Source organism: Tyto alba, unplaced genomic scaffold, assembly GCF_018691265.1.
Source record: "Tyto alba isolate M040663 unplaced genomic scaffold, T.alba_DEE_v4.0 Super-Scaffold_41, whole genome shotgun sequence".
NCBI lineage: Eukaryota > Metazoa > Chordata > Aves > Strigiformes > Tytonidae > Tyto > Tyto alba.
Window position 1 is genome coordinate 16,138,291 of NW_024881317.1, and position 16,308 is coordinate 16,154,598.

General features: G+C 37.3%; 1 protein-coding gene across 1 annotated transcript in view; it reads left to right on the forward strand.

The window, feature by feature from the left end:
• Positions 1-15,524, forward strand: part of LIPC (lipase C, hepatic type) — a 60,664-nt gene extending 45,140 nt beyond the window's left edge. The window contains exons 3-9 of the mRNA XM_032990426.1: positions 1,500-1,679; positions 4,085-4,202; positions 6,130-6,363; positions 7,752-7,994; positions 11,637-11,757; positions 12,484-12,702; positions 15,402-15,524. Of these exons, the coding sequence (XP_032846317.1) occupies positions 1,500-1,679; positions 4,085-4,202; positions 6,130-6,363; positions 7,752-7,994; positions 11,637-11,757; positions 12,484-12,702; positions 15,402-15,507 (1,221 nt within the window). The 3' untranslated portion in view covers positions 15,508-15,524. The remainder of the gene's footprint in view (positions 1-1,499; positions 1,680-4,084; positions 4,203-6,129; positions 6,364-7,751; positions 7,995-11,636; positions 11,758-12,483; positions 12,703-15,401) is intronic.
• Positions 15,525-16,308: the final 784 nt, after the last annotated feature.

Sequence of the window (16,308 nt, forward strand, 5' to 3'; positions counted from 1 at the left end):
TGATTAGAAAGGTGGTAGGTTTCCCTGGTAGCAATCATGGCTAGAAATAATACAAACTGGATATTCTCCACTGAGATTCTGAAGGAACAGTCTACAAGCAATTTTTCATATGGGAGTCTCATGCCAAGGAATAGATTCAGCCCTGGTTTAAAGCCAACAGAGTTTGAACAAGTAGCTGAATTAACGTGCTACATCTCTGGAAGAGTGAATACCAGTTTAATTTCTCTGATGTGTTCACTACCAGATATTTACAGACTTATTGAAAAGAAGTGCACACAGTCTCCCTAGACCTTTCTCACAGATACATCTTGAAAGATAACTTCTCTACGAGCTGAAAATGAAACATTCAATGTCAATGAATTATCACTGAACCACTTCCAGTTAAACTGTAAAAAAAAAAAAAAATCCGCCATGAAAACCTTTCTCAAAAGCTTAGGAGTACTAAGAGTGACTTTTGATCAGCTTCTCAGTTGAAAAAGAAACAAAAGAAATGGCAGGAGAAGAAATAATGTCATTTTAACAGATCCTTGATTCTCATAGAACCAATGTCATCACATAAGGTGGCAAACTAGATCTTTCTTGCACATCTGCAAATATGCAGAAAAACTTTGAGCAACGCCCTTGATGCATGTAATTTTCTTAGCAAATAATAGCACAGCTGGCTCTGGATGAAATATTGCCCTAGATTACTTTAGCCGAGATTCCCAAATAAGAATTTGTTCAAAATCTATGCCCTCCTCAAAGACAAACAAACCATGGACCTAAGGCTGCTGCCACTGAAGTTTGTCATTCACATTAATTTAATTTGCAGAGGTATTGGGCTCTTAGAGGAATATGTATGGAGACACAGAACTGAGACTTTCAAATTCTTTTAAAACACAAGAAGTGATAAGGATGTTCTATCAGTTGAGGAAATACATGCAACTAGAGCAACAATTAAATCTGATAGATTAAACAGTAATTCTGGTCCATCAAATCATAAGCAGTCTTTGATGATAGTAAGGAAATTGTGATCAGGTCCTTACAAAAAAATCAGATCTCAAAAGGGAACACCTGCAGAAGGTAAATGCCCACTGCTCTGCAATCGTCCAGCTTCCCTCCATCTCCAACCCTTTCAGTTTAAATTTACAGTGACAGCTGCTCTTGAATGAAAAATTTCTGGGCATTTCTGTCTTTCTTTTTAATCAGTAATACCAATTATCTCAAGATAAGTGAAAATATTTAGGAACTTCATTTCACTGATAAGAGACCTTGTTACAAGACACAACTTATTATACAGTTTTTATATTGATCCTTAACTTTTTGTCCACCAAACCCCAAAGATTCTCAGCACTGAAGCATGCTGAAGCCCCTAAAATCTAGTTGTCAGCATTAAGCCCTTCTTGTTTATATTACATTGTTTCCCTGAGCTTTTCACATGAAATATTTGGCAGAGACTGCTTTCCCTTAAACATGTTTGTTTTATTTTTTGTTCATTTGTTTTGTTTTGCATAAAATAGGTGGATGGGATGTTAGAAGGTTGGATTTGGAAAATGGCAGCAGCACTGAAGTCTCAGCATAAAAAAATTAATGTGATCATTGCAGATTGGCTTACATCTGCTCACCAGCACTATCCTATTGCTGTACAGAATACACGCTACATAGGACAGGAGATAGCAGACTTCCTGGAATGGCTGGAGGTAAGAGCCCCCAGATCAATGCATGTTTCTCTGGAAAAGACCTATTTACCTGTTCTTATACTTCTAGTACCATTCTGAAATACTATGCCAGTTAATGATGTTCATTTCAACCACTTACTTGATTCTTTAGTACACTGCAAATTTTTCTTCCATAAACTTTCATATGACTTCATGAAACTTCCATCATGCAAGAGAAAAAAGCAAGTGGTCTTGTTTATTAAAATACTTTTATATATCTTGAGAGGTGAGATAATTTCATGCTACTTTAGCTTTTCAGTTAGCTTGTGTACAGACAGCTGACAGTCCCACACTTTGAAAGCAGGCACACATTATCATTTGCAAGTGGTTAGTTCAGTAAAATGGGTTACGTTATCTGTACTTAATTTCTGCTTTTAATGCAGAATTCAAGCATGATATTGTGTCTGATTTTTGTTTCAGCTCCCCAAAGATTATTCCAAAATAATGTCTTAGAGATCCAGGATGTAAAGTGAGACCTTTTAAGAGGACAGACATGTCTCCAAAGCAGATGACACAGAAGCAGTAGTGAGTACAGAGGAACACTAATGTAGCAACTACCTATCAAAACTTCTGCTATATAGGGAGCAGTGGTCATGGTTGGATTGAAAAGGCTGCAGACAAGTCTGCAAGGGATCACTGGTCTCCAGCACTATTTGAGAAAAGGCAGAAAGAAAACACTAGAATGAGAATCACTCATACAAACCAAATACTCTAAGCAACTCTTACTTCATTTATCTCTAATACTAATTTAAGCTACCTAATCTGAAATTAAATTATACTTCCTTACCTCACAATGAATTTTTAAATTTATTAACTTAAATATGGTGAAGCCTAAGGTGGAAGGCAAAGACACTGAAAAGCTGAAAATTTTGTAGGAAATACTGCTGAAGGGCTAAGCTGCTTTCAACAGGAATGGCAAGGCTAGAAGAAGTTATCAGGTGCCATGCCCAGGTAGGGACAACAGGCAAAAAAGAGAAGGCAGGAGAGCCAGAGCAACTATTTTTCATTGTGACATTACAAGAAACCTTAACTCTTGGTCAAATGTAGTTTAAGTTGCTGGAGCCTAAAGTAATATTTTGAAGCTGTTTAATTATTGAATGAATCAAATGGTGGACTTTGTTCAGTTCCCAGGAGGACATACCACATTGTCAACAATAAATACAGTCTGTGATTTCTCCAGTGTCAGCAAACAAATTGAGGCATGAATAAATGGCTCCTTGCTCCAGCATTGTATGTTAGCTTCTCTTGTACCATAAGTTCCAGGATTTAAATATACCACAAATTTTCACAGCATTCAATTGAGCATACTCCAGCAGTAAACATTCCTTTTGTTGAGGAGCACCCATCCGGAGTTTAACAGTTAAAACCTCCTTAATTCCAACACCCATAACTATATTTCTGCTATGCTTCTCTCTGCTTAAAGGCAGGCTCATATCTGAAATATCCTCAATGAATGTAACAAAAACTGCAGTGCTGTGCAACATTTTAATAAAGAATAAAAATAAAGTAAACCTTAGCACTTAGTCCAAGAGTTAATAGGGCATGATCAGTAACAACCTCAATAGCATCATCTCAATAACACCAGCCAAGAAAATTGGTCAGAGCTAGTGATTCTAAGAGCTGCCTCTCTCAAAAGAACGTTGCCAAGTTTCAGCTCACCTTCACAAGAGATAGGTATCAAGACTGCAAAGACATTCCACTGGGACAGGCAATATCCACACTGAAATTAAAACAGAGATTTGGTTTTCCTGCAAGAAAAATATGCCATATTTTTCCTTACAAGTCAGAAAAACTTAGAGCCTTGCAACTCAGGTGAAATGCTTAAGGTCTAGATGGTATTGACTAAGCAGAAAGAAGGATCTGAGGCCAATTCTGCTTCAGTCCAAGAAATGTCATTGCTATATCACTTAGCATGTCTGGTCAATGTTTTGATACTTTGGATCTTAAATTGGGCTTGTGCTAGTATCTCAGGCAAAAAAAAAGAAGGCACTTTCTACGAAGGATTGTTTTACACTGAAGTTAAAGGACAGATATCCATTTTATAGTCATAGGAAAGTCAAATGCTGCAGACAAAAGGCAATATACATTTGCATCACCTGCAGCAAACAGCATCAAAAATCCTACTGTGTTGATGGTTTTCCTGAGCACAGCACATAAGTAGCAGTGCCCAAATGTGTGGCATTTTCCTGCTGCATGAAAAGGAGACAAGGAATAACATTCAGCTGGTGAAGAAATTTAGTGCATGATCCATCCACCTCATCTGACCTCCATCATCAACATACACATTTCTTGTGTTGTAATTCATGGCATTCCTTGCTTGTAGTAAGTATTTCACTGACTACTTTTCAAATTTTCTGCATCTAAATCAAGATGACACTATCTTCCAGGAATCCATTCAATTTTCCAGAAGCAATGTTCATCTAATTGGGTACAGCCTAGGAGCTCATGTTTCAGGATTTGCTGGAAGTTACATCAGCGGTACGAACAAAATTGGAAGAATTACAGGTAAAAGACTTACAACTTTAAGAAATGTAACAGTCATCTGATTTAGGTTACATACATATTTGACATATCAATGTCATATCAATATTAAGCCACAGTTTAGAAGTTTCTTTCCACTGGTTTAGAAATTAGATTTACAAAATTTAACTAAAACACTTTTCAAAATGAAGTATCATAGTATTTCTAGCTTTGATCTTTTCTTCCTTAGTTCAAATTATGTCATACAGAATATACAAGCGTGGGAACTACAAATCATAAACCAAAGATTCAAGTTGCATGTTGCTTGAATTTATCTTGTATACATTCCCAGTTAACACCTAAACTAAACGTTAGCCACTAACCTTGGATCTTTGGTCACGATCCTGATCCAAAGTCATTAAAATACACTGTGCATTGTTGGCAACTCATTTTAAAAAGAATATTGTCTAACTGTGCTTGAGCTTTCAATTGTGAAGTCAGTTTTCCTGTGGCAAAAATTATAATCCTGGATTACATTTTACAAGAACCTCATTGTTAGAGTATTCCTAATAGATGCTTAAAGTAAACAAAGTTAACCTTAACAGTTGATTGTTTTGACTAGTGGCATTTTGAACCTTCTGTAATGTTTTGTAACTGTACTCATTATGAGTGTAATGAAAATACATTTATAAGGTTATTGATACACTGTATACGGTACCACATCTGATGCACCGTGACATCTTAAAAAAAATAAAAAAAACCAAACCAAACCCAAAACAGAAGTGCATTTTACACGAGGTCCACATCAGCTATATTTTATTTTAATCTGATTTGGGAGTGAGGCAAATATGCATGATTGTAGTTTGAAGTCCCACTTCTGATCTTGGATACATTGCCACATACAACAGTCCCTTATACAATCAGCTCTTGTGACAGTGCCTGCATGCCAAGAAGCTGATTTTACACGATGTGTTGTGATATTACACCTGTGTATATACTGAAGGACTTTAGTTCACCAGCGTTGCTTGTTCAAACCATATTAGTACATCAAACCTTGATAATGGATAAGTAAAAAACATCAAAACACGTTTTTTATTGTAACAGCTATATGCATTCTTCAGCAAAAAAAATATTCAGATGTAACGATAGGCTACAAAAATTCAGTGACAGAAGCTATTACAAATAAAAGGAAATGTATGCCTTCAGGGTGACATCCCTGCTTATAGCCTGTGTTGGTTGTCCAGTTACATCTATGCAACTATGTTAGTCCATAGTATCAACAGAAGAATCTCAAATTTAGAAACTTGTCCTCAAAACTGAAGGTGGTTTTAAACTATGCAGGCAGTCCTTTTCCATAAATCAGTTCCCAACTAAAAAGAGCACCAAACAACAACATCTAGCAAACTATAAATCAGCAAGACTTCCTAAGTCGAGTATTATTTTTCTGAATACTGTAATAATTTGCCTTGAAGACTTTTAAAGTTGAAAAATTATTATAAACAACATCTAGCAGACATCTAGCTCTTTTAAGCAATAAGTGGAGCTTTATAAAGTTTCAGGTCCCAAATGTGGGCTAAAAGTCAGCCTTGTTGTGGGACTGGTGTCTTCAAAAGGGCCTCTGAAATGCATGACCTCTAGAGTATGAAAGAACAAAATTAAGTAAACAGCCCTCAAGGGACAAAGCAGTAGTGAGCATGGTTTGTCTATAACAAACACATCTATCTCTGGGCCTGTGTCCTTGTGCATGTAGCAGTTACTGTTTATTACAATGCCTGTGTTTACTTTACCTTTTGGTGTAACCATGTACCTTCTCTGCAGGACAAGTGTTCCTAGCATTGCTTCTATCAGTGAAAGACCTTGTAAAGTATCAGTGCTGTTTGTTTTTAAATATTTATCACAGACTTTTCTCATAACAGTAAAAGAACAGCCCACCTTCACTGTATCACAACTGGATTATTTGCATTTACTGCAGGCCTTGACCCTGCCGGTCCCTTGTTTGAAGGAATGTCACCAACAGACCGTTTATCTCCAGATGATGCAAACTTCGTAGATGCGATTCATACATTCACTAAACAGCACATGGGTCTCAGCGTTGGCATCAAGCAGCCTGTGGCTCATTTCGACTTTTATCCCAATGGAGGCACCTTTCAGCCTGGCTGTCACATCATGCACGTGTATAACCACATTGCACAATACGGAATCACTGGTAAGAACCAATGGCACAAAACAGCAAGCCTCATTGTGGCTGCACTGAAAGTATCTATGGGAAACCTTATATATCTCTATGGTCTTAAACAGTATCTCCCATCATATGTAAGGAAATTTCTTTTTTAGAAACTGGTTATCTAATTTTCACATTTACTGAGTTCAGACCGTTCTTATTGACTCCAGTAAGGAATTAGACTGTCTTGCACTTCTGAAAATGAGGCCATGAATATCCTGTTGTCAAGCACTTCTGAATAATTTCAAAGGTATTTGTTTTAGTGGTAGAGGAAATGAGAAAACCTATGCTAATTAAGCCAGATTCATCTCGTGTGCAATTAATTATTTCAAATCAAACAAAAGGACTGTGCTACTCACCTCTTTAATTCACCTTTTCCGAAGTCCCTGTCCTTCAGTTGCACAGATGATGCTCTCTCTAGGACCTGACTGCCATTGTTTCAGGGTAGGTTTTATATATAGAAGCTTATTTCCAATGTACCTAAACATAAACATATAGAGAAACTGATGCAACATCCTGAAAAAAAGTGAGGTACTAATGCACGGTGACAACTAGAACTGTTCACTGAAAAACTCCAAGAGTGTATGGTTCAGCCAGCATACTGCATTGCAAAAATATTTCTCCACTATCATCACACTATCTAAAAGTAGACCTGACTTTTTAGCAGATAATTCATGACAAATGTGAAACCAAGCATCAGATAGAAAGCTTATCAATGAAGACATATGAAAACAGTCCATCACAATATACCCTGTTTACACAGAAGCAAATAACTTTCATAATTTGATGACACTCAGGGAAGAAAAAGATACTGGTAAAAGTAGATCTATGTATTTAATAATTCACTCTATTTAATGCATTTTCTTTGCTCCTTTTTCCCCAGTAGTAGCTGCAAGCAAAATTCAATTCAACATGAGAATTTGTCACTCTGATAGGAACAAAATGTGACATTACTGTGTAAGCATCCAAAAGACAACAATGTTCAACCATTCAGAAGGAGACTGCTGTCTTTAATGTGGCATGACCTGAAAGACTGAATATTGCCTCATTTTGTATTTCATATTGACCAAAACAGCTGGGACAATGAAGTCAAAGTTCATTTTTACAGTCTTGAACAGTCAGGCTAGAGAAGTTTAAGCAGCAAATTATTCAATTTTATTATCATGTGGGTTCAGCCAAAGTATTTTTGGATGATCCTAAAAGTCAAGTTGCTAAAATGTATGATTTCTGAGGCAAAATCATGATGTTTTAGTAGTAAATGGGGTGGGGAGAAAAACAGTAACATGTTTATAGTTGTTTACCATACTCCTTTGCAGTTGAAATGGTAAAGAGGAACAAGGACATGCAAAATTTTGTTGTGTGCATTTTTTCAGGCATCACTCAAACTGTGAAATGTGCCCATGAGAGATCAGTTCATTTGTTCATCGACTCTCTGCTTCACCATGATAAGCAAAGCACAGCGTACTGGTGCAACGACATCAACACTTTCAACAAAGGAATGTGCCTCAGCTGTAGAAAGAACCGGTGTAACACATTGGGCTACAACATCAGGGAGGAAAGGCTCCCAAAAAGCAGACAACTCTTTTTGAAAACAAGGGCACATATGCCTTTCAAAGGTTTGTGGAAATACTTCTTAAGGTCTCCAGATTGATCACAAAGTGTGAGAATGAGCCTAAGCTTTGTGATCCTGTTTACTCATTTATTAAAGCTTATGAAATCTATGGGAATAATCAATTTGCTGAGACAACTGAAAATCCCAGTAGGCTGCCTTGATGCCGTTTCATCAATATCCTGACTCTCAATATTTCTGTGGGAAAAAGCTTGCTGGCCACAGGCTAAATGCAAATCTGAGGCCTCAGAGATGCTTAGGGTCCTGATCTACAGGATTTTCCTACAGCCAGCTTGTGCGAGTTTGTTATAACATATGCAGGCATACAGCCAAGCCAAAAAAGCAGCACAATTGCGCTGGGAGGCCTATACAACCTCATGTTCCAAGTTTGCCCAAATTTTATCTGCAATTAGTCTACAAGATGACATATAAATTATTACTTTTCAAACAATGGATATATAACAGAATAGCATGGACTTTTACAGGGCAGAACTGTGGAACTAAAATAAAGTGACTGGTACTCCAGCTTTATCTCCATTTAATTACCTTTTCAAGAGCACAAAGTAACAATTTTCTAAGATCAGAGAGGCAATCAATGTGTTTTTTTGCATGTATTACCAGACAGAGGGGAAGTAGTCTGATGAGGAAATGGGGCCCATCTGCCAGCCTCCATTACAAAATGGCCTCGGCCTGGCTGTAGGCTGGTTACGACTCAGCTGTCAGAACCCATGAGGTGACTGTTGCTGTGAGCAGACATTAACCTACCAGTAGGAAGGTTTACATACGTTTTAAAGCAAGAACAAGCAGGACTGCATGGGATGAATGGCAGGGACACGCTTCTTCCAAGGCATTGTCGGAGCAGGGATTTTAGGCGCATGGCTCTCCTCCTCGCTACCTCCTTTCCCTGGCTATCGATGAGGCATGTGGCGAGCAACAGTGAGGTGCAGCCTTGGCAGGGCTCCCAATTGGAGCCGCAGGTCACCATGCATAGAGCAGACTTGTGAGGTGTGCCTACCTCCCCGCCGAGCAGCCAGTGCCCTTCCCACAGCCCCCTCAGCGCCTGGGTGCTTGCTGCACCACAGCCCTGCCCCTCGCCTCAGCGCTGAGGCAGTGCCAGGGCCCCGCTTGCCTCCGGGCTCCTCCAGAACAGCCCCACAGCCATGGGGGTCCCTCACCACATCACCCACTGCCGGGGCTGGCCCGTTCTGCCTGACAATGCAAAAAAAGGGGGTGCCCCCCTCCTGTTGGAGGGGGTCAGCCTGCTTGTGCCTCACCCAAGATGCTGGGGTTGGAGACACGCTTTGGATGTTGACAGTGTGCCCTCAGCATGGACACTCAAGGGTTTTCAAGTTCTGAGGAGAAATGCTTAAAAATGCTGCTTGCATTACACATCTTGTTTCCCCACAGTACCCAGTACTCAACTGCAATATCACAGATTTTTTAAAAATACAAAAATTCAGGTACTTTTAAAATAATTTTGGAAGTCTTCCACTAACACAGTACATGGTGATGACTCCAGACAGGTCTGCTCAGCTCTGACTGATACTCAGAGCAGCTGAATCTGCTGGACCTCTTACGGGTTTTAAAATGCCTCAGGAAGCTACTTGAAGTAGATTTAAAAATTCTAGAGGCCTTGTCTAGTTCCTGATGTAATTTTGCTGTAGTATGGTCAGTTTACTGTCAGAATCAGGAAAGCAAATTTCTCTGAGGATATGGCGTCCGCTACCATTACACCTGGGCATAGAAATGTGATGCCTGTGTTGCATTCTTCTCTAGACACAGAGATAGTTTCAACTTGTGGTAAAATACCTGTCTGTTATTGGCTTTGATTTCAATTTGAAACATGTTGCATTTTTATGCTTGGAACTGGTTTTGTTTCAAAAAAAATGTCCTTGACGCATATACAGATATGAGTGCCTCAGACAATGGTTTCCTTTCACAAAAGTTCCCAAACAAGGCAGCAATTGTGGGAGGGTGCGCACAAAGTCATCTTTGTAATGCTCTTAAAAAAATGTTTGAAGATCATGTGAGAAGCGCAAACAGAAGAAAATTGAGAAACTCAGCATTACTCTTCACAATCCTCTGTGTCTTTCACAAAATCTGACATTACATTTTTCAAGTTAATGGCATTATACTCTGAAGCATATGCTAATCCAGTTCAAACAAAACCCAGTTCTTACAAAGAAGTTAATATTTATAATAAACTGTGATGGGACCCTGAGTCAGAGTTTTTATATGAACATGCTCACCTTTTTCCTTAAAGTGAGCATCATAACCCCAGCAAAAGCTTAGGCTTTATTAGAACATACACTAGAACAATCAGTTTTGACATGGAGAGAAAACTCATAGAAAGACAGGATAGAAATAAGTGATCTGTAAACAAGCCTCTCCGCCTACTTTGTCCCCATCGGGTTTGCCATGAATCAGCCATTTTGTTTTCTACTGTGTGACACCTTTTCAAAAGAAAATACATTGTTCCCTTAAATACAATAATTGTGAAACAACAACAAAAAGATACAGCTTTTCTAGCAAATACCTTCCATTCTGAACTCACAGCTGCATAAAAAAAAAAAAAATATATATATATATCTGTGCATATACATAAAAAGTTGATTCCCTTAGCAGTATCGTAAAGCCATTCTCAGATGTAGTGAAGCCTGAAGTGGGTGAGGAGAGGAAATGGGGGAAGAGCATCTTTCTACTCAAAAACTAGTGTGCAATAATGTTTACCAGAACAGTTTCCCATGTGTAACTTCACCAGATTGCAAGGATAAATACAACATCCCTAATTCTTCAAAATACTCTGTGGTCTTCATTAATAAAAATTTCTTAGGGTTTTCTTAATTAACACCTAAAATCTATCAGTTTTGTCAGGAACATGCCTGGTAAAATCACCAGACAGAAAGGTTTTGGACATTCAAATCTGGCTGACAGTATCTGTGTGCACATGGCCTCTAACTGTCTGTTAGATGTTTGGTTTTTTTCATAACTTACTACATGTCAAACTACTAGTAATCAGTACACAGATGATTTTTTAGGCATTCTTCATTCTGACAATATTCAGTTCACAAAATCTCAAAATATTAATGACATCTTTTTTACAGTAATGTGCTTGAACAAAGTCATATTGTTAATGGATGCATGTTAAGCACAATGTATCATTATGCAGTCAAGAAAAGTTTGTGAGTCATCTGGTTTGCAGTGCAATTTTCTAGCTGATCAGAGAAAAAGCCTGACTACACTGCACAAGGTCTTCAATCTGTATCATACGTCTCTAGCCATGCACAGTCGTAAGGATTTGTCTGGTGATTAGATAGACGGCTTGCCAGAAATTCTAACAATTAAGCTTCAGAAAAACTGAAATATTTCCCACAGAAGAATGTTTTATCTTGCAGATGGAACTCAGCCCAGGTTACTTTTTTTCTCTATCCTTTTAAACAGAGCAACAGAGCCCCAAACCCTAAGGGATTACACAGCACAGCAACAATCAGAAAAAATTATGCTGTTTTAATTGTAAAAAATTTGTTTAAAAAATAAAACGGAATATCAATCAAGTTTCTGCTCTGAAAGGCAAAATTCATTTGCCTGAGAAATCTATTGCAACTTTGACCATTAATTATGTCACTTTGCAAATTCTTCCTTTCCTCAGTCTATCATTATCAGTTCAAGATCCACTTCATCAATGAAATCCAAGGCAAGCAGATAGACCCAACTTTTACCATCTCTCTGACAGGCACTAAAGAGGATGCTAAAAACCTGCCCATCACACTGTGAGTACTGGTATTACATGTTATTGTACAAGTGAGAAACAAGGTGCCAATTTATAATATCATATCATGTACATAATCATGCTATGAATGAAATGGTTTAGCTCAGCTAAGTGAGAATGAACTGGAAATTGTCCTCCCTTCACTCATACTCCCTAAAAATAACAAGCTTTTACAATGCTCATACAGCATTTTCATGAAAAATCTATAAAACTGATGTAGTAATCTTGGAAGTTTCCCTGCGCATTAAGTATCCTGTCCACTTACATTCAGTCCATCCCATGGCTAACACAGGGAGGTCTAATCAATTAAAACACAAATAAATGCACAGCTTTAAGTAAGATAAAGGAAACTTTGGGTATTTCTCATGACGACAAGATCTGTAGTAACAGAAGCAAAGGCAACAGTGTGGGTCAGCATTTGCTCTATCAGACAAACAATGTAACACAGATACTATTATGGGACACCTTTTCTTTTCCTGTCAGAAACCACTAGTGCTTCATCAGCTTTTCAAGTTTCTCCCAATTCTGCTTCTTTTCTAGCATGTTGTCATATTTCACCGCTTTATGCACCTTGAGGAAGAGTAACCTAAAGACAGTAATGTTCCCTCCTGGAGAAGGAGGGGGAAACAAAGTCCTTTCTTTGTTTTTAAAGAGAAGAGAAACTTAGTTATTTTCACTTTAATCCAGTATAATTGAAACAGCATCATTCTGATTTTGTTTTCAATAGAGTTGAAGGTATTAGTGGAAATAAAACCTACTCTTTTCTCATCACCCTGGACACTGATATTGGTGAGCTGATAATGATCAAGTTCAAATGGGAAGGAACTGCAGTTTGGGAAAATATCTGGGACACAGTTCAAACCATAATACCATGGACAAAAGGCACTCGTCGACCAGGACTTATAGTGAAAACAATAAGAGTGAAAGCAGGGGAAACACAACAAAAGTAAGTGTACTGAAAACATACTTTTTCTGATGTTTGGCACACAGATTATCCTAGTTCAGAGACAAACATCTCAGTCCCAGCACTCACACCAATGGTGAACTTACCCATTTACAACTTCTGGGTTTCCTCCCTCCCCCTCAGACCAGACTGCATGATTTTTAAGTGACTTAAAATAATTTCTTTGTTCTCAGGTCAGAAATGAATAGTGAGAAAAGTTATGGCTCACTACTGCCACTAATCTGAGTTTAAGGCACAATATCCTTTGGTAACAATTTTGTTGATACTTGGGAATAGAGGATAGAGAAGGAGTTAGCACACAGATCCAAGGGAGAATTTTAACAAGTTCTGCAATTTTTCTACACAATTAATGTCAATAATTTATGACAATTTCTGAGGTTTTTAAAAAATGTAATTAACTCACTCCATAAGGACCGTATGAAATTCCAAAGAAACAAGATACTATGTAAGATAAATATTGACTCCAATATTAAGGCCATGAAAAATTCAAATTTCTACTTAAAAAAAATATGCCAAATCTCAATGATTAATTTGACTTTTAATACCTACTTCATAAAGTCAGCATCGCCATTCCTGAAAGTACTCATTAGAAGGATCACATGTAGAACTACACAGTTGTCTGGTTATTCACTGAAGTGAACAGTTTTATTATAAAATTCCCTTATTTTTGTCACATTCATTCGAGAGACAGACCAGTGTCTGATAGCTGATAATGAATTACTAAACTGTGCAGGCTGTATAATGAAGTTCCTGTAGTGAAAAACTGTGGAAGCAAAGTTTCAACTACACACATTTTGAAATTTCTGTAGTGGGCAAACAGAATATGAGCAGTCCTGGAAAACAAAAAGGCTATCTATACTTCTATGTACTATGCCTTTGCTGGTTTTGGACAGTAATTTTTGCACTATGGTTGTGCTTTTTTATATAGCATGAACTAATTGATGTGAATTTTGTCAGCTGAACTCTGAAGTAGTATCAGAGAGCAGTTTTCTGGAGAAAAAAAAAATCTGAATACAAAATGGAGCCTGTGTTTGGGTTTTTTGGCTTTTATTTGTTTGTTTTGGGGATTTTTTTGGTGGGTGGGTGTTCTTTTTATTTTTCCCCTGCTGATTGCTTTGAAACTGGATCACTGAGTCTGAGTGGCCTTGTTCTGTACATACAGCAACGCCAATAACATTTTTGAAACTACTTATTCACTCAAAGAAATTTCAGCCAGAAGACAGAATAACAAAACTTGTAATGATTCCCACGGCTTTAATCCTTTGAGAAATCTTAACTGAGCAGTTTAATTAAGGTTAATGAGAAAAGCATGTCTTACCTTGTAACTGGCTCATTCTTAGGTGATTTTTCCTTGCTACAATTTCTTTCTTACAAGCACCAGTTGTAACTACTGCAGACTTTCTGTGGAACAATACTTATTGGCAGAGCTGCATCTCCTTGATACTGACACAAAAGACAAATTAGGCAATTTAAAGAGACATTTCTGTAAAACAATCTGTGTGCTGTGGGGCAGAGGACGAATCATATTTTCTTGGGTTTTGTCCCCCTGAAAATGTATTTTGTAGATATTTTCCTCTCCTAACCCAGCACTTGGCATGTGCTCCTGCCATTAAAAAAAAAAAAAAAAATCTATAACATCTCCTGCTGTTTTAAAGCAATGATCCCAAACCAGTCCTGACTTAGTGGCCAAAGCAAATTAAAGCATAGTATAGACAAGTTAGAGAACTCCATTTAAATGCAGATTTTTGTACCTTGAGAAAAAAGTATGAAGGCTGTGAAAGGATTATGTCAGGTGTACTAATTTTTCTAACCAAAAAGCTCCTGTTCAATACAGCTGTGTGTCAATAACCTGGCACAAGCCAATTACTACTGATGTACTAAAGAAACCCTAGGAAATGGGTAACTGAGGTGGGTAGTTATTATACTAGCAGAAAATGATGCTGGTATCTTCGGGTACCTAGTGCTCCTTAGAAATTTTTTTTTGCTGCAAGTGGAAGTGGGAGTTTGTGTCAAGATTTTAATGGATACTGATTACGTGGTGGGTTTTGCTGTGTGGAATCTGGGCTTGTCATGAGAAAGGAAATGACATGTTACTGTTGAAATACCGTATTAGTGCTTGAGGGGAGAATGAAAGATTGTTAGATGATTCTAAAAGGAGGAACAAAGGACACTCAAGGAGAAGTATTTTCTTCCAAGAAAAGAGTGGGTAGATTTCTGTCATTTCTGGAGCATATATAGTTGCTGATGTTGTTGGTATTCTACGTAACTGCAACCTCACAACTAAATACTACGAGTCCAACTAAGTACTAGCAGGCCAAATAGTGCAGTCTTGGTAGTAATAGTAAAAGTTGAAACAATGACAATGGCCACTGAGAATACAAAGACCAAATCACTGTGAAGGTATGCTGTGGAGAATAGCATGGTGTGTATAATCCCAGAAAGAGATGGAGGCATAATGTATTCAGTATAAGGGAGTTGCCTACTTTTTCTTTGTACTTACTATCTGGCATCCAGATAGATCTCTTTCCTCACAAGCCTATTAAAAAAAAAAAAAATCAGATACCTTCCTGTTAAAAACAGGACAAAGAAAGTCAGATTCAGTGTATCTAGAGAACACACTTTTATACAGATAATAGCTATAAAAAGTGACATTATGCTTACATGCTGTGTTTTCTTCCTAGAATGACATTTTGTTCTCAAAGCATTGACAACATTCATCTTCATCCGGCCCAAGAGAAAACATTTGTGAGGTGTGAAGATCGCTTTCGGAGACAAAACAGAAAATGAACAAGAACACAAAAACCAACCACTCACAAAAATATATTCAAAATACTATACTTCTTGTAAAATGCTTTACAAATACACAGCTACATTAAATTTAAATATCTTGATAGTTTCAGAGGCAGTGAAGAAAATACATTAAAAAAATTTAGATTTTGTGATGTTTTGGTACACTAAAATATGTGTTTTGTTCACCCACGAGCCTACTCTCAAAGTGATTAATGAACAATTTCAGCAGCAGCAACTGTCAATTTTAAGTTGTTTAAAATATTAAAAACCATCTGCTTACTAGAAATAGAGATTACTATTTGAAAAAATTATTGTCATAGGCCTTTGAAAATTTTAATTTTTTTGGATTTAAGGGAAAAAAGGAGCTGCATTTCCTATTAAATACTTTGAAACATTAATCGTGACCATTATCAGTTAGAACTTTCCTAAATTATTTCCTAATGCAGGGGGAGTTAAATAATTAATAAAAGAAAATATTCCCAAATAGATAACATGGTTAACACAGTGTGAACTTTTTACTTTATAACGTTGAAAAACTAGAACGCATCTCAACATACAGAATGCTTGAGCTATCTGTCATAACCATATGACAAGCCAAATAACTCTATCACCTAAAAATGCTATACTACACTTTGTCCTATTAGAAAATGTTTTGCTGTTTATTTTAATTAAAGTACAGATTTAAGTTACTAGTAATTTAATTATTTTAATGATGCTTAGTATACTACATGCAATTCTAGAACAACTAAGTTCAGTTAACTTCTGCATTAAAATCATATTTACATGTTCAGGTAAGGC